Source organism: Asparagus officinalis, chromosome 5 (assembly GCF_001876935.1).
Source record: "Asparagus officinalis chromosome 5, Aspof.V1, whole genome shotgun sequence".
Classification (NCBI taxonomy): Eukaryota; Viridiplantae; Streptophyta; class Magnoliopsida; order Asparagales; family Asparagaceae; genus Asparagus; species Asparagus officinalis.
The window spans coordinates 21,313,919-21,326,372 of record NC_033798.1 but is presented as its reverse complement, the minus strand read 5'-3'; the positions used below and the strand labels follow the sequence as shown (position 1 = coordinate 21,326,372).

Sequence of the window (12,454 nt, the reverse complement as noted above, 5' to 3'; positions counted from 1 at the left end):
TCCTATAAACTCTCAAATACAGTGTAGGATACTCCAACTAATATGAAAGAATTGAAAACTAATTTACCAAATAACTAGATTGGAAGGATAAATTTGCCAACATCTTTGATTTGGGGACAAATATGTAAAAAATTTGTTGATATTCTATTTGATTGACACATTTGGAATGGTTAAATTTATCAGATTGGCATAAAAAGTGACATTCTTTTACCAATAAAAACGAAAAAGTAATGCTAGTAACAACAAGATGTAAAAAGTCCTTAAATATGAGAATTGGGATAAATCTATAAATATGGGAGATTTATGGGGTATATATGCCAAAAGACCTTAATTTTAACGTTCAAATAAAAAAAAAGGCGACCAGAAATGACTTATTGTTGAACATGGTCACTATTTATGTCCTGTTATCCCAAGCGTCACTTTTTAGATGTTGGTAACAATGTCACTTTTATGCCAATCTGGTAATTTAAGCCCTTTCAGAAGGCAAGTTTCCACTAGACTTCTATATGCTATTTGATTTGCCGTAGATTTCCTCATTTAATCAAAAAAAAATCTTTTTTTCTTTTCTTTTTTCTAAAAAGATTGATATTTTGATTCCACCGAGGAATAATGAGATTAGGCAAAAGCTATAAGATTATATGAGAACACTCCATAAAATGGTGTGATCATTTATGGAGTGATCTATAGTAGATGTCTAGAGGATTAGTTTAGAAATCGACTCATCTTTTAATGATGTTGACCACTCCTCGTAGGTAGGAGTGATTCTAATAGAATTGCTGCTGGAAAAAAAAATCCCCAATGGAGTCGTCCATCCATTGCATACGTAATGGTTCACAATAGATGTGCATATGACATTCAAAGGAATACCAAAAGGATATCAACTCTTCCATCGATGTAAATACTCTGTGTTCGGCAACGAAAATACATAACTTTAAAATTTTCAAGCTAAACGAAACAAACAGTTGAAGCACTTACCCCCCCACCCCCCAAGTGCAAATCTGAAAACTAATAGGGTGAATTTTGTCGTATGGTCTACTGAAAACTTACAACAAAAGTTGAGTGATACCAAATTACCAAATCTACTACTACATCTCGCCAAAACACAGTCATTGGTTATAGGAAATACAGCTAATAAGTGCAATTATCTTGCAAATTAAAAGACTGCCATTAGACATTAGTAGAGAACCAATGCTGCATTCAGAGAAACTGAAGCAGATGCAGTTAACGGCCTCTGCCACGTCCACGACCACGGCCTCTTCCCCTCCCTCGTCCCAACGGTCTCCCTGATCCATAAGTAAAGAAACGTCAGTTTAATGCAGTAAATATAAACAATAGAAATATTAAAGCTGCTCATATAAAATACAGTAGATCTCTCTTTCATAGAGTAGTGCTAACCATACTACAAACTTTAGTTTTGGACTACAATTAGGCATTCATGATTTGCCACAGCAATTTACCAGGAAGGACCTCATGTTTTGTGTCACTTAGTAGTGTAAGTTTATAAAATAGTTAAATATAATTTTACTCTTAACCCCGTACTCTAGAGGTACTGTTAGATTGATTACGCGCTTACTATTATGTGACCACTACTACTAGAATACCAACAAAGCCTACATACCAAATTGCTACATCAAGTCATCAATCCTATTTTTCAACTATTTATGTTAAATTGTTGATAAGACAAAGTTGGGTATTTTCTTGGCATTTCCATAACTCCCACCCTTCCATTGGACAAACAAATCATGATACATGGAGGAAAGTTTGGTAGCATGTACACATTTAACTTCTAGAAGATAGCAAAAGTCCAGATTTTATACTACGAAAATATACAAACTGCAAATCCCGATAAAAGTTCTTTTTTCAGTTTTCTTTTTATGATTGAAATTAAGCTACTATCAGAATGATGGTTTGCTGATAGAATATACCTGCAGTTGGCTTCTTGGGCTTAACCCTTGGTGTCTCCTCAACCAGTAAAGTCTCAAGATTTAAGCTGTCAGGGAGAATATAGTATCTGATGTTGTTTCCTCTAACACTCAGGTGATCAAGTGTAACTGGGTTCTTTCCTTTTAATGTGAGCTTCACAGTCTTCAAATGTGTGTTCATACTGATATCAACTCCTGTAAATCAAAACCACATAAGCATCAGATGTTTTCAATCACCTAAACATAACTTCAGTTTAGCTCCTGAAACAAAATAAGACCTTTTAGATCAAACATGCAATGAGAAGTAAACAATCAGCATCTCAAACAACTAGCATCTCAACACATATAACCATTCTATGATTTGGATCCAGAAATTAATTGCACATAATGAAACATATAAGTTAGAAACAAATAAATAGTTATTTTAAAGAGTCTCTAACCAGATCTCTAATTCTACTTACATTCTCTTCTGATACACTTGGTTCTACAAAATTTTACCAGAAGAACATGATACTTAGACAATACACAGTTTCTAATATATTTATTATCCAAAATTTCTCAGGATTAGATCCATACTTTTTCTCCCCCGAGCATTTTAAAGAGATTCATAAATCAACAAACGTCTTACAGATGTCTCCCTTGGATTCACCAGTTGAGAGTTTCAGAACTCCAACATAACACTAGCCTATCAGAATTAAAACTATATAAATAAATAGTAGTAACCATTCTTGTAAATGCAAATTCAAGACTCCTTTCACCTTTGTCCATGAGCCTTAAATGATTTCCCTTGGCTACTTAGGTTTTCCAGGAGCATGCCAAAGATTACACAAGAAGCTCATAATGGGAACTATACACAGTTCTCAACCTGGTAGTTGAATAAGTGAAACAACTTTGGACTTTTTCCCTGAATTTCCTCCAGATTAGATGATATATCTTGGCTCCTAAAGCTTCCTTGGAACTCAGAAAATAGTTATATATGGATTTTAACTAACATTTGAAGCAATCGAAATCTCCTTCTGCAAACTAGCCAGGCTAAAATATGTGCCTAGTGATGGTCCATCTGTCATCATCAAAGCATCGTACCCATTCGCAAGATATTCCAATTATTTTAGATAGATTATTGGTTTCTTGAGCTTTAAAGGAGTTCCAGAAAATGGTTGTGCACAGACCTGAACCCAGCATTTGAATCAACAAACATCCTGTCCACAATAGGCAATAGGATCAGACGAATACATATTTATAGAAACTGAGTCACAGTCCATTTTTCCTCATTATCAAAACATGCATTTGTGAGATAGCTTCAGAGCCATTATATTGGTTTTCCCTCGTCTCTTAGCCTCAAAGAACTTCTCAGATGATGCGTCAGCAGACGTAATAATGGCGCACAAAAAAAAATCTAAACAGGTAGGCCTACGATAGAATATCATATAGGGAGGAGCAGGCTGACCCTTTTGGCATTGGTGTGCTGGGTGTTGAAAGGGGGAAAATCACCCCCTGTTTCCCATTTGCCCCATCAATACAACACCAGCCCAAAATGGCAGGTGCCCCTCTTTGCCCTATATGAGTATTAATACGAAAAGTAATGTATAGGATTTTTCTTTTTCTTTTTTTATAACTTAAACCTGACATTTGAATCAAGAGAGACATTCTGTCCGCCTTCAAGCCAACAGGAAATCATCTGTCATCTAGTTTTTACTCATGGAAAGTAACACATCTATTACAAATATCCATCTTCTTCTTTGTCAGAGAGCTCACTAAATAATTGAGTTCTTTCAGATAGGAAGTTCGTAGAAAGATAAACATGTAAGATGATAAAGGATGTTCAGATAAAAGTCCAATGCTCCAATAAAAGGCTAGCAAACCACTTTGATCAAAAGCTTAAGTTGATAAATTATGGGTTAAACATTGTACAAGCGATCTTAATACTTATAACTTAAGTCACGTCCACCAGTAGGGCACAAAAATAATCACACGCAGAGAAACCTAAAACACTTAAAAAAACCAATGTCACCCACTCATACCTAATGCGGAGACAAAATTCAGGACTTAAAACATGACTGGCTTCTACTCACTTATTGGGACGTTGGCAGTAGCTAGAGACCACTCATCTTGGGCCTAAACTATGAAAGATCCTATGGGATACAGCCAAGTATTTCATAAACATAGATCCCCAGTGCCAGTCTATGATCTTGATTAAAGGTCTGACTATAACAAATGCTATGTGCAAATCATTTCACGGCAACTGAAATACAAAGTGATATACTTGTGTCATTTTAGGTTAGCATTTTTCTGAAAATATGTAGTTTCACCTGACTTTTCTGATAAACCCAAATAAAATAGGCCATGATTTGCATAATATGAGGCTTTGTGTATAGCCACATGAGAAAAGAACACTAACCTAGAGTAACAAAAAAAACAATGACCAGCTGATAAAGCAAAAAATGTCTTGACATTTCTTGTTTCTTGCATCAATTGCATGTTCCCATTTTCCAAGACAATCTTGGTTTAACAGTACTTCCCTGTTATGTTTCGTAAAACTAAAAGATGCAGGTATATTTTTATTAAAATTGTAAGAAGCAAAATGAAACTAGTAGCAAAGTTAAGCTGAATGATTTTGTGTACCCACACATTACCAAACCTTATGCGTAAATTACAAAGAATCCCCCTGAGGTTTGTAGAACTCACAAAAAATCCCTTGAGGTTCTAAAAGTAACACTTTCTTCCCCATCCTTTTAAACCTTTCATTAATTGTTCATGTGACCCATTAATGACTAGAATACCCTAATAGCCTTATTCCATCTTTTAATAGAAGAAACCCACCATGTTAGGTTTCTTTCTTTTTTTCTTTTTGGCGCGGCAGATTTTTGAGAGTAAATTCTATCATCCCTGATCTGTTTCAAAATTCTTTGGGGACGTGTATTCTTGTGGAGACAACATAGAATAAATTGGGGTTTTTTGGGATTTCAAACCCTGGAAATTCTGAACCCATAAGAGAAAATGGCGTTCAGGCAATTTAACTGAAAATCTGGAGGAAAAATTAGCAAAAATAAGGGGATCAAAAGTTGTAGACTTTTAGGTGATGACATGTACTGGTAAAAATACCATAATTGAAGGAGAACAGATATGAATCGAGATACTATCAATAACTATTTGTGAAATGGATGTGTAATAGAAACTATTCTGAAATTTAACATTTTATGTCATTGTTCTTGCTTGATTGTCTTTGTGGATGATTGTCTCAAATACTATATTTCTATAACATGTTCGGAAAAACAAAATCAAGAAAAGTTGGATTATTACCTCTTCAAATTTATAGAAATTTTGTATCTATGGCATTGCTCTATGCTCTCTCATCATTTATGCAACCTTTGTTTTCTTTTATGTTTCTTTCTCAAAGGAATACTCACCACAAAATGGGAGGTTCACTTGGAACTGCCTGCATTGAGGGTAGCTGGTAAGAATATTGAAATGACTCCAAAGCAAAAGAAGAAATGTGTTTGCTTCTTCTATTTACAATAGGAGATATGGGTATTTTGGTCATTAAAAGGTGACACTCATATGATCATAATAAAATCTTAGGGCTTTTTCGTGAATCCTAGAAGCCTCAGGGGAGTTTTTTGTGATCTACCCAAACCTGAATACGTAAAGCATAAGATGTTATATGTATCAAGCTATCAAAGTTCTTAGAGCAACAGTTCTAGAATGTGAGCCACTTGATTGCCTAGACAGACCACTAGGAAGCTATATTATTGCCGCGAGGAGGTCACCTATCATTGGTATTACTAATCCTCATTAACCCTTTATTTGATATATTATGAATAAATATTTGCCTATTGTACTAGTACAGATAAATCATTCAATATATTTAGCAGCATTCCAGTTAAAATAGATAATTCAAAAATTATTTAAGGGGTGGAAGAAGCATTCACTTATCGAGACATACATTCAAATGTATATGTAATTAAAGGCAATAATATCATAAAAAAAGAAATGAAATATGTTTAATAGTAACTATCTTAACTATCTATACGCTTGAATGCTTGGGGTGAATTTATCACTGGATGCTCTTTTTAGCTGGGAAACAATCACACTGAATAAGGTTTATGTGTTCTCATCATGACTCATGAGGACTAGACATAATTAATTTTATTTGTTTAAACACATGCATCTCTGAATACCGACTATAGTGATTTTTTTAGTTCCTCTAGATCCAACCCATTACTTAATTTAACACAAACTAACTGAACCAGTTAAGCAAACCCAAAATACTAGACATCTATCTCTCAGAGGTTTCCCTCTTTCATTTTCCTTCTTATTGAGAAACAGTATAGCAATGTGGTGAGATTTAGATATAATTTTGTTTGTCATATTGTTTATTTAATTTAATTTTTTTTTTTGTGTAGTTTTGTTGCTATTGCACAAGAAGGCTTACACTGTATCTCAAGTCTTCACATTTCAAACTAATGAGCATAATGGAACTACTATTTGCCATATAATAAGTTGCAAACAAGAAAAAGGTAAATTTTTGAAATTTGATGTTCTCCTACATAAATAATTTCCATAAGTGATAGGCTAGTGAATTTGCGGTCATTACACAATACTTCCAAAATCCTACAGCCAAGGAAGTTCCAATAACAGCCTTGGATCCTATTTCTAGATGGAAATACCTAGAAATAAGTACAACATGTCAAAGTAAGGAGCAGGCTTTACAGTTTGAACCTCTTAGGAGAATCAATTTGTGTGTCAGTTTCATGATATATTGGATTATGCTTATATATTTGTACAACTACATTTCATTTTACATGAAGCTGATAGGTCTAAAGAGAAATTCCTACATAGTTATAATCATTGTAAAAGAAATAATTACAGCTAAATCAGCGACTTCACTACTAACGAACCCATATTCCTTTACCTAACTTGCAGTTAAATTTCGATGGTAGTGGTCTCAATGCCTAAAAATTCATGACCAAACTCCAAATGTGTCTTTTTAAGACCACCCAAAAGCACTATCCCATTTTTAAACAACAAAACAATCCCCGTTATTAACCCAATTACATCATATAAACACATCAAAAATTCCAATTTCAAATTCAATTTAATAATGTAAAACATTCAAGGGTTTTTCTCATATTAGGCCCTAAATTATATATTATGTTTATCTTAGGCCCCCAAACCTTAATTTTTATTCGAATCGGGTTTGTTATTTACAACAATTTAATAGATATGGTAGCGTAAATTACAAATATAAAGATGCCTAATATAAAAGTAGGATAGAAATCAGGGTCCATTATATGAGACAGCCCCAACATTCAATTAATTGGATTCAAGATCAACATGACTCTCTCACTGAGGTGTTTTTCCATTAAGCACTAGGAAACATCCTTGCACTTTAACTAATATAAGCCTAGTAAAGAAATTTTCCAATTTCAAATAGTCAGATGCATGTGTCTTTCCCAGAAGGAGGGTCATCAAAAATTGAAAGTGGAGATTGCATTCATTGGGACATGCCAAAATTGCATTAAAAGCTACAAACTTCAAGCACAAGCATCTTGTAACTTTTTATAACCCTCAAATATGATTTATAGTCTACCTACAAGAAATGTATGTATCTATGCTAAGTACAAAGTGGAAGAGGAGAAGCAACAAATAAAGGTGTTAGAATATTATAAAGGGCGACTTAGAGAAATAAAAGAGGTATGAAAAGAAATCAACTCCACCAGCCAGATTTCATAAAGATGTGAGTTAAATTAGTAGGAGTTTCCTGAAGGAAACTATACCGTTCAAACTTGTTAACTATTAAGAACAATGAAAGTAGTCAAACTAGAAAGGATGTCATATAAGCACCAACATACGAACTCAGAAGGTTTGATAATGATGTTGACAATAAAACTTTTATTATAATGAATAACAAAATAAGTTGTAATTCAAGGAATTCGCGAAGCGTTTATGCTTATTGTCAATGCGCGAGGCACAACGCAGGTTGCAAAGTACCTTAACGCGGACATGCCCTAGCGCATTGCGATGCGTGCACCCAAGTGATGTGAGGCGTGCACCATAAACATAATTTTTCAAGATAGATAATCAAGCACAAAGATCATGCTTAGGAAGTCACATAAAAAATATGTCAGGATAAATAATATCTTACTATAAGGTCATAATTTCTAATGCGTTAACATAGTAGTAAAGTTCATAATTTTCAAATCAAATGTCAAATCAAGACAAATATCCAAGCAAAATCAAATATTAAAGAGGATTAATTAGGGCCCTCAATTGAAGGCTACTAAAAAGGCCTAATGGATTATTTTGCCTTTTGGGATATGGGTTATCGACTATAAAGAGACTCAATTGAAATGTTAACGAACAAAAATATATAAGGTTACGTACACCTTGTGCAAGTCAAGATGCTTGCGAGGCACAAAAGGTGCTACAAGATCAGATGTGAGACGTTTCGCCACCGTCCCGCATCGCAGAGCGCAAGAGACGCAGTGAGGTGCAGGCCTTAGAAAACATTCACTGTCATAGACCGTTGGGACCAAAAACGCTTATAATGTTCGGGAAAGAAAAAAGAATTCTTTCGTGCGAGTTAAGGCCTTCTGAATAAACTAGATTACTACAAGAACCATGAGGCATCATGAGGACACGCAAGAACATACATGTATAAAGACTGTTCTAGTGCTAATAATAGCATAAGAAAATAGAAAATAAGAAACTTGTAAAGAAGAAAATTTAATTATATGTGCAATGCATATCAATGCCAATTTATTAGTGTATATGGTTTTTGACAAATGAGAGATTAAATATGCACTACCGCCTAGTTTTCTATAAGTAAGAAAGCACACATATACCAAACTCAGTAAATGCTAACAGTTTAATGGGATAGGAGACCTACATAAGTGATAGGCTAGTAATTTTGCAGTCATTACACTATACTTCCAAACTCCTACACAAGGTTATCGATAGCGGATAGCGCCGCGTAACGGTGAGGCGTTGCTAAGGCTATTTCGGGCTATTGCGGCAAAATAGCGGTAAAAAGCGCAAAGTCAAATAGCGGTCTAATTTAGATATGTATAAATACTTAAAAAAATTAAAGAAAAATCTACGAAATCTAAAAGTACATATTGAATGATTTAAAGAGATCCTAAATATGAAATAGACATGTAATAATCACGTAATACCAAAGATGACTGGAAGAGTTAAAAAGTCATCGTCTTCGAGAAGAAGAGCTTAGCGGTGACAGGATTGCCCTAAGAGGAGCTCACGGTGAAGGATGTGAATTAATATAACAAGGTTATCGATAACGGATAGCGTCGCGTAGCGGTGAGGCATCGTTAAGGCTATTTCGGGTATTGCGGCAAAATAGCGGTAAAAAGCGCAAAGTCAAATAGCGGTCTAATTTAGATATGTATAAATACTTAAAAAAATTAAAGAAAAATCTACGAAATCTAAAAGTACATATTGAATGATTTAAAGAGATCCTAAATATGAAATAGACATGTAATAATCACGTAATACCAAAGATGACTGGAAGAGTTAAAAAGTCATCGTCTTCGAGAAGAAGAGCTTAGCGGTGACAGGATTGCCCTAAGAGGAGCTCACGGTGAAGGATGTGAGAGGAAGTATCAAGGTAGGTGTTAGAGGCTATGAGAGGTGGTGGGAGTATGCTGAAAATCACAGGAGACGGTAGGATGCAATGGTCAAGAATTGAGTTTAATTTTAAAAAATAAGCATCAAACCGCTTTTAAATAGCAGTCATAAAGCAAAATTCGAATGCAATCGCTCACTATTTACCGTTATGACACACTATTGACCGTTTTTGCGAACAGACATTCCATAATATGTCACCGTTATTGCGCGATAGCGTCGCGGGCGATAGCGTCGCGGGAAGGGACCGCTAATGCTATTAGCGCCGCTATTGCGAGGCTATTTACCGCTATTTATAACAGTGCTCCTACAACCAAGGAAATTGCAATAACAGTTTTGGATCCTATTCTAGATGGAAATACCTAGAAACAAGTACAACCTGTGAATGTAAGGAGCAGGTTTTACAGTTTGAACCCCTCAGGAGCATCAACTTATATGACAGTTTTCATGATATTTTATTAGAGTATTCTTATATATTTTACGACTACATCTCATCTTACATAGAGCTGATAAGTCAAAAGAGAAATTCCTACATAATTATAATGGCTCTAAAAGAAATAATTACAACCAAACCAATGACTTCACTATTCACGAACCCATCCCTTCACGTAGCTTGCACCAAAACTTTGATGGTCTCAAATGCCTAAAGTCCATGACTGAAAGCACTATCTAATTTTCAAATGGCAAATTGATCCCGGTACAAAACCTAATTGCATCATATAACGCATCAAAGGTTCCTATCCCAAATTCAACTTAATAATGTAAAACACTCAAGGGTGTTTCTCATATTGGACCCTAAAGTATATCTTAGGCCTCCGAACCTTCATTTTTGTTCGACTCGGGTTTGTTATTTAAAACAACGTAACAGATCCGGTAGTGTAAACTACAAATATAAAGAAGCCTAACATAAAGCATTATTTGAGAAAGCCCCTTGAAAATTGAATTTTGTGCTCAAATAGAAGCAGTAGCCCTAAATTGAGAAATCACAAACAAGCAGTTCTACTTCTGAATAAAACCCTAGCTGGTAGATAGAGAGAAACCTGTGATGGTTCCATGGACGATGGTGCCATTCTTGAGCTCGATTGAGACCGTCTCATTGTTCAGCTTCATCAAAAACCTAATTTTTGAACGAACCAAACAAAATCATTTCACTTCATATCACAACAACATAAGAATAATAATAATAATAATAATAATAATAATTTCAGCATAATGTAATTCAGTGTACCTTACGAGCTTCATTTTGAAAGAGAGATCGACAGCGAGGATGGGAGAGGAGAGAGACGACGAAGCTCGCTAGGGCTCCAACGAGAAAAGGGAAAACGGGTTTTTTTTTTAAGGGAAAATCCTCTTTTAACCCAAAGTTTTACCCCAACTTATTTAAAAACCCACTCACTTTTCAAAACATCAATAAACCCATTATATCCCATCCCACTTATTTTTAAACCCAAATGTACAATACACCCATTATTTGTATTGTATTTATCCAATAACTTGAAAAAATCCTAAACTACCCTTCTTCCCAAACTGATCTCTCCCTCTCTCCTCCTCCTCCAACTGAGCCCAGAGCTCTCTTCTTCCTTCCTATTCTCCCTCAACCACTACCACCAACCTCCTCCTCTCCCCTCCCTTCACTTCCCCTCCTCCCTCAAGCCCATCAACCTCTGTATCCATCGCCCCCTATCTCCCCTCGCCGCCACGTCACCCACCACCGTCGACCTTGAAGCAGATGAACATCCCACCAACAGGGGCGCCGCTGAGGCGGAACTTCCGGTTCCGTAGAACAGGGCCCCCCACTTGAGGGGGCCCCCCATTTCTCCTCCTCCTTCTCTTCTTCAGCTCTCGATTCCTCTCCGTCCCCTTTCATGGAGAAGCAGTTCGAGGATTTTCGGGTCCAGCTGGAAGAATCCGGATCCGTTAGGGATCAGATTCGGGCGGTGGCCAGCGAGATGTTCTTACTTGCATTTATGAATACAATTTTCCTTGGAGTTGATGATTGATGTGAAAATCCACCCTCTTTTTGCAGGCGTACAGAGTTACTAGGTGATTATTCTTACTTGTTGGTGTTGGGAATGGTGACGAGTTGCAACATAAAAATTCTAATTTTCTTATTGCTTGGTGGTCCTTCAGATTCTTATTGTTCTTGTGGGTTTTGATAATTTGAAGCATTACGACATCAAAATCGATATTACTTTCATGTATTTTGATTTGAAAATGCACGATAAGTTGGAATTGATATTGCATAAAAGCTTATAGATGATTACTTTGAAAGTGATATGAAGCCTCTTATGCTAGCGTTTCTCGATATTACTTTCATGTATTTTGCTTTGGAAATACACGATAAGTTAGAATTGACAGTTAATAAAATTTTCTTATCATGCAATCATTGATTGTGGCATTTGTTTGTGCAGGAGCGTAGATTGTAACATTTTCATGATGGGATACATATATTCCATCATCAATGGCACACCTTCATTCATTCATCAGAATATGAACTTCTAGGAGGAAAGATCGCGATTGCATTTGTCTCGGAGAAATCAAAAAAATCTACTAGAAAATATTGTAATTATTGTGCATGTTGTAATCATGAATACATTGGTTTCGGAACCGAATGTGGATTGAGTATGAAACATGTTTCTTTATTGAGGAATAATTAGAAATTGAATAGCCTAGATATATAGCCTTAAAGTAGTAAACTCCGAAGCGCCTCATCTAGAAGTGTAAACATGTCAGCAGTTGCTCATTGCTTGCTTCGGATATTTGATACGATAATGTTATAAGGGCCACCAGTGGTTATATGTCTATGAAATGTGTTTCAGATCTTGTATTTTGTATCAAATGTGTACATTCATAGCTCATGGTATTGTTCTATTCCAAAACTAGTGCTATTG

At 35.5% G+C, this 12,454-nt stretch overlaps 1 protein-coding gene across 1 annotated transcript; it reads right to left on the bottom strand.

Annotated features, from left to right (window-relative positions):
- Positions 892–10,915, bottom strand: LOC109843520 (small nuclear ribonucleoprotein Sm D1-like). The gene is made up of 4 exons (XM_020412455.1): positions 10,792–10,915; positions 10,604–10,680; positions 1,926–2,117; positions 892–1,283 (listed from the first exon to the last, which is right to left on the bottom strand). Exons 1-4 carry the CDS (start codon positions 10,803–10,805, stop codon positions 1,222–1,224), a joined length of 345 nt encoding a protein of 114 aa, XP_020268044.1. The 5' UTR covers positions 10,806–10,915; the 3' UTR covers positions 892–1,221.